This window comes from Puntigrus tetrazona, chromosome 14 (genome assembly GCF_018831695.1).
Source record: "Puntigrus tetrazona isolate hp1 chromosome 14, ASM1883169v1, whole genome shotgun sequence".
Taxonomy (NCBI): Eukaryota; Metazoa; Chordata; class Actinopteri; order Cypriniformes; family Cyprinidae; genus Puntigrus; species Puntigrus tetrazona.
The window spans coordinates 2,587,829-2,601,029 of record NC_056712.1 but is presented as its reverse complement, the minus strand read 5'-3'; the positions used below and the strand labels follow the sequence as shown (position 1 = coordinate 2,601,029).

Here is a 13,201-nt window from a genome sequence, read left to right as displayed (position 1 = left end):
TTTTCCCTTAGAGTGTAAGTTTAAATTTGGTTTAAAGTCTCTACTGGAAAAGTTGCTTTTACATAGCTCATGGAAGTAAAAAAAAAAATGGATGTCCAAGTGGAAGTTTCAAATAAATAGTTATGTAATGAATGGTTACACAGGCCTTTGTCAATATAATTACACGCAATCAATAGAAAAACAGATACAGTACAAAACAGCTCCATCATGTATTCTGCTTCCAGATGAGGGGAAAAACATGTTGTGAATGGCACAGGATCCCGCAAACTAGAGCAGTGATTGAGTGAGTGGTTTATCTAATGAAGGCCTGGAGCGGTGGGAAAAGAGAGGTTTGGCTGGCTCTCCCGTTCTGCCACTGCTCTTGCCATGGCCCCAACGGAGACACACTTTTCTGGGAATCTAAGGACCAGAAGCCAGTAGGGTGTTGGGTGCTGAGCGGATAATGTTGCCATGTCGACCAGTCAGCAGATTCTTTAAAGTCTTTAAGTTCCCTTCACTGTTCTGGCATTAGAGGAACACAACATGAGATCCTTGTTCCTCCTTAAAACAATATATATATATTATTTTGAATCAGTTTTGTACTGTTTTTGGGTAGAAAGATCTAAACATTCTTTCAACAAGAAAAAATATACTTCAGAAAAATATGCGTAACATATGAAGTACCAAATTATAAAATGGTTTACAATAGCTGCAACTGAGGATCAAAACAATTAATTTTATAGATTTCCTAAAACATGATTTTAAAGACATATTTTTATTGTGCAACAAGACAAAAAGTTTTTATTTATTTATTTTTGCCATGTAAAGACTGGAAAGATATATAATTGTCAAAGTAGAAAGAGTCTTTGAAGGGAAATGAATAATGCTGGTCAAAGAACCAGACCTCAATGGGACTTACTCCAGAAACGTTTAAAGCTGTCAGTTCTGAGGAGCATAAACCTCCATCTCACCTTATATAACGGCCACAGGTTCACTGGAAACAAAGCATGGTCTGTCCTTCCAAATTAACCCAGATCATGTTCGTTTTAAACAGCACCTGTCTTCTCGGTGTAAACGAATTGAGGAACGAAATGTTGCAGTAAAGTCTGGAAATCAGAGTGCTGAAAAGCTATGAAAAGGACATGTTCAGAAGGCATTGTTTTCGCAAGCTAACGAGCCAAGAACCTCAAGGAGTTTTTAAAGGACGACATACTTCCCACTGGTTATAAAGACTTTTATGAGAGCTCAATAGAAGAAACTTGGGCCTGGATGACAATTATCCAGATGTATTGGATGTGAAAGGGGAGCCTGAAAAAATACAGAGGGAGCAGAGTATTCCCTAGGCTGCGACCTCGGCCGGGAAGCTGGAGGAAAAGGCAGCTTCTTATTGCGCGCTGGCGAAAAACTGTGTTAAAGGCCACCACTTCAATTACATGTGGCTGCTGTGGGGGCTTTATGTTTCACGGGGGGAGATAAAAATGACCTCTACAGGGTGCCGCTTTAGCTGTGTGGACTCAACGATGGGGACACAGAGAGGGACCGAAGTTTGGGCAGGGAACAGACATATGGAAGCAAAAGAAACACAACCGTATGCTATGAACCAAAACAGTTTTTGTTTTGAGATCTAGCATTTACTGTGAACCAGGGTTGTTATTATTATTACCTAAAACAAAATAAATAAATAAGTACATTAAATAAACAAAAAAACTATATATAAATTCATTACTTTAAATAAAATTACCATTAACTGGAATTAAATAAAATAGAAATTATTATATTTTTAGCATTCGTTTTAGTCTTATTTTTGTTTCACTTACATACTAAAATAACTAAAACTAATAAATAAAAATTCATAAATACTCTATAGACATTTAAAAATACAAAACAAAAACAAAATGACTTTTTAATAAAATATCCTTTAGAAATAATCTTTACTAGATACTAAAATAAAACTGATGTGAATCAAGACACTCTGAAAACATACTTATTATCAGCTGCACTCGTGTAAATGAATACAGTACTGCTCTTCACTGTGCAATGAACTATACCCTGCAGTTCCCTCACGAATCCTCATTTGGAAAACTCTGCGCTAGGCAAACACGCCAAGTCAGTCACACATCCTAGTGTGTGCTCTTTGGCAGGGCAGAGCAAGCTAATTCCATTTTACCGCTCAGACAAACAGCTCACAGAGGCCCGGAATGCAGGGCATGAGTATATAAGATATCCGCTCCTTCCCTCCCCTCAGATGACAAAGAATAAAAACAAAGCTAAAAATGGTCGCTCATCACACACCAGTCTAAACGCCGTTCAACAGCATCGGCAATTTGCGTCTTTGCACAAGATAAATGGTGGCTTTCAAAAACGTTAAGAGATATTTAAAACTTAATAATGTCAGGCTGATCAAATCTGATTTCAAAGCACCAGATGATGACTTAGTTCGTAACGCAATTCGCTGATATGAAATTGCTTCGGTTTAAAGGTTGCAGTACAGGTCAAGGTACAGATTAGGGTAAGTGGTGAAAAAATTAAGATGATGGAAAAGCACAAGAACAGCTTTATATAAAAACGGCATTGCAAAGGACAACTATTAACAGTGAGTGCTGCTGAGACTTGTGCCTGATATCTCTATGGCTAATATTTAACGTTGGCGGCCTCCAGCTGCCTGATAAAAACTGAGACGAGCCTGTCCGATCACACTTCTGGGACTTATCTGTACTCAGTACACTAACCCCACTTCAGATAGGTGGCCAGCACCTGCAATAGCTCACTTTAGTGATTAACTTTATATTATTCGTTAACTAGGAGCCCCATGTTTGCACTACAACATCAGATGCAGGTCAAGGGCAGTTGATGAAGGAAGGCCTAATCTATTTTGTGGTAATACCTATGGGATAAAGCAGAGTTTGAAATGATTTGGTAGCTCACAATAGCTCAGGGTTAAAACAATTATTCAATTAATCAATGAATCAGTAGATCAACCCCATTTATCATGTATTTACACTACTGTTCAAAATATTTTTTTATTAAAGGAATTAATACTTATTTGGCAAGGATACATTAAATCATTAATACATTAAATTCAAGTGAACTGTAAAGAGATTTGATATAAATATATATAAAAAACAATGTATAATACTTTCTGCAACAATATTAACTAGCACAATTGTGAGAATCATTCCAAATTAGCATATTAACATTGACACCAAATTCTGTAGTAATGGCTGAAGACTATTCAGGTTTGAACAGTAAACATTGTTTAAGTTCAGCTAATACGTTCCAAAATGGTGCCAGGGTGACGAGGAGGAGACAAACTGTTAAGTCATTGTTAAGACAACTGTTAAGGAGACAAAATAAAGTCATTATGTTTGTTTTCTTTATGCATAATCAGTATTCTCATAGCTTTGTCAAATTACGGTTGAACCTCAGATGTCACGTGAATGATTTTAACCATGTCCCTTGACCATGGCAACATCCTTGCTTTCTATGGAGGTTGAAAAAGCTCTCAGAATTCATCAAAAATATCTTAATTTGTGTTCTAAAGACAAACTAAGGTCTTTCAGGTTTTGAACGACATGATGGTGAGTAATTAATATTGTAATTTTCATTTTTGGGTGAACTATGCTTTTAAGATATACTATATATCTCTATATAACAAAATATTAAGAAAACTGTTATATAAAGAGAAAAAATAAAATACTGAAGACCCAAATCCCACTATCAGTATCTTTTCCATTTACTGAAAGACCTGTATTCCTGCCCTCTACCGGAGTCTGTCCGTGCCCAGCTCCTCCTGCCTTGCACATTCCACACCGTGTCTCAGCCATGACTAACTTAATTTGTTCAGTGCAGGTCTCCATCAGAAAGTGTTTCATCTACATGCTCTGCGGGCACCTGACCAGGGCAAGAAGGCACACAAGACACCTCGTGTAAAATTGACCCGTGAAAAAGAAAAAAAGAATGGCATCCAGCACAGAGAGCTAATGTAGACTGAGTGTTTCACGAGCACAGCTCTCCATTTGTTTGGAGAGGCAGTGAGATGCACAAGAGGAAGGGGGTTGTAGGACATTCCTCTCAAAGCTCTTATGCTCTAACAACGGCAGCTGAGAGTGAACCAGTGCTGGGTCGATGCTCAGGCCATGTGCTACATGTGTTCTTAATGTGCACTATAAAACCGGTTCATAGAAGGTCTTTGTATCATTTTTTAGATTAAAAAAAAAAGAAAAAAAAGAGAAAGCAATTCAAGCGCTGTTTTTGGTCCAAGGCTTATGGCATGCTATTTGCATAATGGGGTCCACATGAAGTACCTGTATAAAATTACAAACGTAGCACTTCTGTAGTTTCCCGTTCCAATCTCCCCCATCCCCCGTCAGCCTGTCCTTGTAAAGCGCTTTAGCCCTGTATTCATTGTGGCGCCACAGGAGAAGAATACTCTGACCCGAAAAGCAAGGCCAGATCCGACAAAGTGTCCATTGACTGAAGGGGAACCTCACGTGGCCAGCAATCCTGCAATATTGTCTCAAATGAATCCGTCGTCATGGCACTTGTACCTGTCAGTGGACATCGAATTTTGCCCTCATGGGCCGCTGATCTGTCATCTGCCCTGCAGTTATTTTCCTTTCTACCGCTGTCACGTGAGGGTCTTTCACTGGCGGTTCCGTCCCATGAACAACCTTAGTCTCCGTTTCCGCTCCAGCTCAAAATAAAATGATCAGGCCCATGGGAGCCGGCTGTGAATCAGCTATCCTGCCAAATATTTTTAGAAACAGGGCCTCTATATGGAACACAGCTCTAGCGTCTGAAACACATACTATGTCTGTTAAAAGAGGTCTTAAAGGGAGAGTTCGTTCAAAATGAAAACGTTCATCATTTACTCAACCTCACCCCCATATCTTCTGTGTAATTTTGAATAATGTGCTGGATGCTTTTTTCCCAAGTAATTACAATGTAATTTGTTTCTTGAATAACATAAATACGTAATTTTTGGGTGAACTGTTCTTTCAACAGGACATGCCAGTGACATGTACCATCCTAAAACAACACAGTATGAGGCAGAGTTTATCTGGACCTCCAATATACAATGGATTTGAGGCTGGGAAAATGACCCCCACACCTGTTACAAAAGAGCCCCTTATATCCCCATGTAGGTAATTTCATCAGGCCTGATCCTTGGAGTGGCTGAGAGACATTTAACAGCCAGCAGCAGATGAAGACTTCCACAGGTGCAAGCAAAACCTCTCTAAACAATATACTGAGTAATATATGAATTATTTAATGCCATAAATTTGTTCTGAAAATCTATTTGACTCAAACAAATGCAGATTTGACCAGTGCAATGCCCAAGCACTGAAACCACTCCCACAACTCTCACACACTTCACACATTCCAACTGCTGTGTGGATTTCAACCTAACAGCTGGCTATGCTTTTCACTACTAACACAAACACAAAAACCCGGCAAAAGATTTAGCTGGGACAACCATTCCATAAAATGACTATTAATAAATGAAACACATTTAAACAAATTAATTAATAAAGAAAAAAAAGAAACAACACTCAAGTAGCAACTTTGTCTTAGAGGTTTCTACAAGAATTAGAAAAAGCCAAAAAGAGAATTCATAACACAATAGTCAAGAGATAAATCCAGCCATTTATTTTAAAAATAAAAATAAATCAGGCAAAACAAATGTGACATGTCTGACAATGGTGCAGAAATGTTTGTGAATTTCACCAGTCACTTAATGTCAATCAACTCTGCGGCTGTTGTTTAGGCACGGAAAACCTTTCACCTTGAACAGGGTATGCCAGCAGGGGAGGCATGTCATGATGTTCAAGAGACAAAGGGGTAGCTTGGTATTATGAGGGTCAGAGGGTTACATTCCTAATTGCCTAGAAAACAAATTGCAAGAGGCAAGAAGAAAAAAGCCAGACTGCAAACCTCCAGAGTAATGAAAGTAGAACATTCAAATATAACAGATCCAAAGTTTTTGGACATCCACATCACACTTGCAAAATTTATGAATGTAACTTTTGAATGCATATATTTGAAAGAAAGAACAAAAATATATTTCTTGATGGACAATTTGTATGCAAAACATAGATGCTTGGAAAACAATATGTTATGCAATTCCTCCAACAATTTCAAAAGTTGGGAGACGCTCTTGCACCTCAGGACTGCACAGCGGTATGTGGCGGGAAACAACGGCAGATTTCTGGATGTGGCTGATATCTAGGGCAGGTCAAACATAACAGAGGCAGTATGGTTAAGAGTCCTACCTTACCTAAACAAGAAAAAAAAATGTTTTCAGTAAGCTAATGCATTTGCGAGCCAGGGGACAGGGTGACAGCGCCTTCCATCAATCACGTGCATTGCTTTTTTTTTTTTTTTGTCGGAGGACTTCTGATGCACGGGGAGCATCAGAGCCCTTTCTGACATATGACATATACACAGCTGCTGTTGAAGCACAGGCCCCAACACAAACTGACATGCCAAATCCCAAAGAAAACAAGGGGAGCTGTCTCCAGTCTGAGGATTGCTTTTCAACATCTCATTTGTAATGCAACCAAAAGAACAGCTGGGGATATGGGGGCGGGAGCCGTCCCAGACAGCGCAGGGGAGCGCCCAGCCAACAAGTCCAAATCGCAAAATCGGGACTATTTAGAAAAAAGTGACGTACAGGCAGACAAAACAGGAGAAATGTTATTGTAAGACCTCTGGTGTGGGGGTCAGGCATGCGACCCAACCTGGTCCTCTATACTGACCTTTGACCTTTTCTGCTGAGCACTGGCCAAACACAGACCACCGGCCTACAACAATGAGCTATTCAGCGTATGCTATGACCAGGAAGTGCGGGTGAGCGTGTGAAATGTGTAGGACTGAATCCAAGCAGCTATCAGCGGACTGTTTAACAAACTTCCCATTTGACTAAGATTTATTTCTGTGGGACACAGTATTTGTAAATTTGTTATTGTAAAGGGAATGTAAGAGCTGGCATATCAGTAATCAGCTTTCCAACTCCAAATCTGGGACAGCCAGCATACTGGGAACCATAGCTGACCATAATGATAAAAAAATGATAAAATTTTAAATTCCACTCCACTACTGAAGTTAACTGTGGCTGTCGCAATTGATGTTAAATAAAGAAAAATGAGTGGAAAGTGTTTGCACTGCAACAGATATCTTTTTACACATTTTTGAAGCGTCTGTTGAGCTTATGAATGCAATGCCCAATAAGGGGCACTCCTGAAAACAGCACAGTGGTTGTGCACTTATGTTCAGTGAACAATAATAATAATTATTACTCACATAATTAAACTGAAGAACAGTAATCAACAAATTGCAACACTGCAGGCCTTACCTATAATGAGTCTTTTTTACACAGTTGTTAATACATATCAAGTTTGGGATTAATTAAACATAATAAACATAAATGCCATGCCAGCTTCCGATTCACCATTGCAGCCTAAAGATGACTTCTGATTGTGAAAAAATGTATTATTTAACAGTCTATAGTATGGTGATTGATTGAAGTAATTGGTTAAAGTATTTGAAATAACAGTTGACAAGGATACATTTAATAAGGTAATGCCTTTACTCAGATTAAAATAAATAAAAGCTCTTTAAAGGAAAAGTAATTTACTGAACTTGCTGGGGACAACTGCATTTAGCTAAATGTTTGTACAACCCCCAATTCAAATTGGGCTGTTTTTTCTCTTTTCACACTCCCATCATTACGAGCACCTCCCCCATCGAGTAACAAGATCCTGCACCAGCATCCAGGCACCGTGAGGTGCCAAGGCCAGAAAAGAAACTCCCCAACCTGCACTGCTGGATCTGTGAACTTCTATTAGCCACTACAAGAAACACACCATATGCCATACATCCCGTTATCAGAGACCTTTTGGTCCCTTTTTATGGACTAAGCAAAATCACATTAGCCCGACTGACATAATATTTTTTGATGACTGGCATCAGTTGCTAGACATCCCAGGTGAACAAAAATGTGTTTGCATTCAAAAGCTACAGTACCGTCAACTGTTAATTTTCATTTAAAATATTTTCAGCTATTTTTTTTTGTAAAATAAACAATTAAAATCTAGCATTTGCTTATGTTTCACTGATAAAACCACAAAACTGCACACACACTACCATACATTCTCTGACAAATAGAATATTCAAAAGAACAGCATTTACTTAAAATAGATGTGTGTACGTTTAAATTTAAACTAATACTTTAAATAATATACTAACTAACACAATTAGTCATTAATAAATATACTCTTCCATTTACAATGAAATAATTAAATGAACTGAGAAGAGTTGTGCAAGTCCAACACCTATTTCAAATAAATCTGAAGGCGTTTGATTTGATCATGGTCTGTTACGCTTTAGCATCACACACGGAGGTTTATGTCTTGGTAAAGCAAATGAGACCATTTATGTTCCCCAACCATTTTCCGCCTCATTACAGAAGAATGTCCCTCACAGTCTATCGCAAATGGGAGTAGGTGACACAAAAATGGCCACTATGTAAACACCATTTGACTTCACAATAAGTATTTTATTGGGCCCACTAAACAACCATTCCTTGAGTCTTCTCAATGGAAGGGAGATTTACAGCTTTCTTTACTCACACAGGTTATCTTCATGTTAAACCAAGCATCCAACCATCTAATTGGTACTAGTGATTGAGTCTTTAAGGTTTAGACCATGAACAACACATAATGTTTGAGGATAAAGAAAAACTGATAATAATCAACACTTGACTACTGTTTTAAAACATGTTTAAGTGGGATGAATGGACTTACCAAATATAAAACACTGTGTTTCTTCAACACAGTAAATTCATTTCCTGTATGTCTTCAGGTCATTTACCATAAGGTGGAAAAGGTTAAAAAAGAGAAAAGTGTAGGGGGTTGGGAGAGGTGAGAAAAATCACTGTTAAGTTTATGACTCCAGGGCCTTTTTCCCAGAGATGCCGATTTAATGTCCATCAGATTGGAGTTCATAAGGGTGTTTACTTTGCAAGCAGACCATCTGACTGTTTGCCCCATTGAGATTTCTGATCCGCACATTTCCACAAGTATATGAACATATACTGCAAGGGTGGTCTACATCAGTGTAAACAAATCAGCGCGTGCCTACAAACACTTCAGCCCATCTTCAGAGCTCAACCCCCACTTCCACAATTCCATATGTTCCCAAAAGACTCCCTTAAACTTTTCTCCTTCCAAAATACACCCTACACAAGCCCAACTCCTGAGTAAAACAGCAATTTCTGCATTACTGATAAAGAACCACACAGAAATGTATTTTTGTTTCCTATGAGTGAACACTGAAGTTATTCCTGTCAGAGGACATAACTCATGTCGATATCATCTGAAAAAACAAAAAATGGGAAACCGTTACTAACAAGGCTTGAGGGTCTTAATTACAGCCTCTCAGTGTCTTACACACAATGATATCCATTCAAGCTATGAGGCCATTGCATCATATAAATGGCACATTTTAAGGTTTTTCCCGTGGACAAATTGTTGAAATTCCACATGGGATTGTTAAACTGCGCTTCTGGCATGGCTGCTGAATGGGTCAAAAGTGATTCAGATGGGACTGGATGCATATTGCATTTATAAACATTCAAAATCGGCAGCTGGAACGAGTGGACAGCAGATGAAATCGTACGTTAAGTCTTCAACTTTGAGATGCCTAGACCCATAAACATTGCAAAATGCTGCACAAGTGTGATATTTCTTTGTTAGCGCTGCACGAACTGCACTTCCGGTAAAAAACAGAAAATGTTTGCCACACGTCAAGGACAAAGGAGCCTTACTCCTGCACTAACTATCTTTGTCAAATGACTTGAGTGCTGTTGTAACCTTAAATAAATGCGCAATACTGCTTTTATTTACTTTTTAAATTATGCCATTGCATGCACTGCCCATCAGTGCATATTATTCCAAAGAAAATCTAGAGGAGAATATGAATGCAATAACTTGTTTAGCCAGTAAAACATATTTACTTTTCGTTGACGTCAAAAATCTTTCACCTTTAAACACCGCAAACAAATCTGGATCAGGAAAATAGGTTGCAATTGAATTTTCATTGTTGACTTTGAAATATTGTTCCAGATGCAGCTGATTCATTGTAACAAAGAATGGAAACAGAGTGCAGAGTATAAATGTTGTTAAAAGGACAGTTCATCCAGAAATTATATTTGTTCATCTTTGAAGCACAAATGAAGATATTTTAATAGAATCTGAGAGGTCACTCAGCCTTCACTTTCCTAAATTCCTGTATTGTGAGCTGTTGAATCTATGTCCTCTAAAAAGGAACAATCACTTTATATGATGAATAGATTTAATTAGGACTATTTAAATCAAACATGTTTACAGGAAGATGAGCTGTGCTTGCATGACACACAATAATAAACGCTATTGGTCCTTAAGTGTCAAGAATTCAAGTTTAAATTCCATTAACCATATTTGATGTTTTATATGTTTGTGCATCGATCAATGTCTATATAAGAACAAAGCTTAAATGGAAGAATATAATAAATATGTCTTAATATGTGTTTTTGAAGATGAACAAAAGGGTTCGGAATGATGTAACAGTAATCTAAATAACTGATGACAGAATTTTCCATTTTTGGATTAACTAATTTCCTTAAGGACATTTTTTTAATCATTTAATCACAAAGAAGCAGTGTAAAAAATGAGACGACAATACATGAACTGCAATGTGACATGAACATCTGAGGTCATTGTCACCCTGGAACCGAAAGCAGAGGTGCATTTTGGAAGAACTGAGATTTTTGAACATTTAAAAAGCCAGTTTATTGCACCTCATCAAATCGTCCTATTCTGACATGCTGCAGTCTATCACTTGGGCAATCTTCAGTGGACAGATTTTTTTGTTCTGTCAGGTGCAAAACAAGTCTGTAACAAGCGCAACATATCAAACATACCCGCAGCTTCATGTTTCAGATATGATCGAGGCGGCAAATTGTCTGCGCTTCCTTAGAAACACAAATCTTCCTGGCTCTGGAGGCACACCTTCGCTATTGCACAGCAAAACAAACATAATTGGCTAATCTAATCGCATTGCTTTCTGCATTTCTGTTTACTTTTGGCTAAGCGTCTCCATGAAGGCCAGGGCTATGTGACCGTGAATGCCACATTGTTCAGGGCCCCTCACAGATGCAATCTGCACAGACGTCGCTCGGCCTCTCTCTCTCTCGCCCGCCAGCTCCGGTGACAGGCTGTTGAGTCTGAGGTGTACGCTAACGCAAAAGGGAGACTCCATCACGCTTCACATGCAGCCCTGATGGAGTGGAGTCAGTGAGCTGTACTATCTGCCCATCAGCGGCCCCGGCCCCCATTCAGCCCATTATGAATGGAAATGATGGTTCGCTTCAGTCCAAAAGGAAGACCGGAGAATGGCTAATGCGAGAGGACTGCATTCAGCAAACAATACCAGCGACAGAACCCAAAAGTCTCAAGCTCTCAATCTGGACCTGAACTCAGGTTAAAAGAATCCACCAAAGTCCAGGCTGATTGAATTTCATCTCAGCAGATGCAAGAAACTGACTATATCTAAATGGTTTCAGGCCTTCAATTAATAGAACACATTTTAAATCAAGTTTAGCCAGTAAGTTGAATATCGCATCTTATTAAAAGCTAATAACAACTGAACGCATGATTACTTTTTTATCCAAACAAATACCAAACCTTAATGCATAATACAATAAGGATACATAAAATCACACACACACACACACACACACACAACACACACACACACACACACACACAAATAAAAAGCAGCCTAATTTTGTGAATGCTGCACAAACACATTAAACAACAATTCTTTCCAATCTTTGAGTTTTAACACAAGTATTTATAAAATGTGTGTTGCCGAATTCATTAAACATACTAGTTAAACACGATTAGTGAATGTAACCTGAAGACTACTATATTACTGTATGTTTATAAAAATTAACATAAAATTACTTTCAAACTATGTAGTATTAATCAAAGCTATTAAAATATCAAAACATTGTTAAAGCATAGGAATTTTAACAGAGGTTCACACTTTTCCGAGTTTTTAAAAAAGCTTTTTTTTTTTTTTTTTTTTTTTAAGACATTTCACAATGACAAATAAACTTGTACTCACCTCTAGCACAGTCTGTCATGAAAATAATGTCAAAAATAAAGAAAACTATCCAGAAAAGTTCCATGATGTCCCTATTAAGGCTGCCTGGTTCTTCAATCTATGAAAGAAATAAAGTTGTTAGTGCTGAATTACTCTGAAACGCCAGTGCTATGCCAAAACACTTGTGAACTTCTGCTGCACTTCTGTAAATGTGTGTAGAATCGAATTACAATTCTAACTCCACATGAGTCGTCTTATTAAAAAAAACAAACAAAAAAAAAAACATTGCCTCCATTAAATCACAACACAGCATAACCTGCAACATGGAGATTTTTATTTTGTGCAGTACAAAGTAAATGTGCACAAAAAGCTCTTCCAAGTGGGTAAAATGTTTTTTTTAAGCATAAAATATCCAATAAAATATTCGAAAACTTACCAACAGTTAAAAACGTTCGCAAATATGTTCCTTACGTCTGATAGATGAAATATCATGCTTACATCCTCCTAAAACACACCAGACAATTGAAGCCTATATAAAATCTGGGCGCTACATCAGAAATCCTCATGGACTCAACACTGGATCCAGCGAATTAAAACTGTTTAATTATTACGCATAACTGTATTCCCGAACTCTCTTACGCCATGTATTTTCGCGCGACACTTTTTAATACACGAGCTGATCGCTCGCTGTTAACTTCTGTAGATGACAGTCACCGCGCACTTATCGCCCAAAGCAGGTCAAATACCATTCGCTTTATCTCCACAGATTCTTCAGAAACCAAAACACGAGCGATAGATTATTTCAGCACCTAAGTTTGTACCAAAACGTTGTTTTAAATACCGTTAGCTAAATATTTCGCCGTCCAGACACACGCAACATAGACACACGCGCGCGCGCGCGCACACACTCAGGATTGTTACAGTCCAGCCCTACGGTCAACTTTAGACCAATCACAGCGAGCCTATTCACTCTTGCTGTTTAACTCTTTCACAATACTACTACTACTACTAATAATAATAATCAAATTAGAATAATATTAATAAAAGTAGCCTAATAATATAAAAATATAGTATA

General features: G+C 38.1%; 1 protein-coding gene across 1 annotated transcript in view; it reads right to left on the bottom strand.

Annotated features, from left to right (window-relative positions):
* The window catches only part of fgfrl1a (fibroblast growth factor receptor like 1a), a 43,211-nt gene extending 30,183 nt beyond the window's left edge, over positions 1 to 13,028 (bottom strand). The window contains exons 1-2 of the mRNA XM_043257789.1: positions 12,563 to 13,028; positions 12,148 to 12,244 (exon numbers count right to left, since the gene is read on the bottom strand). Coding sequence (XP_043113724.1) covers positions 12,148 to 12,211 — 64 coding nt within the window. The 5' untranslated portion in view covers positions 12,212 to 12,244; positions 12,563 to 13,028. The remainder of the gene's footprint in view (positions 1 to 12,147; positions 12,245 to 12,562) is intronic.
* Between the last annotated feature and the right edge of the window lie 173 nt (positions 13,029 to 13,201).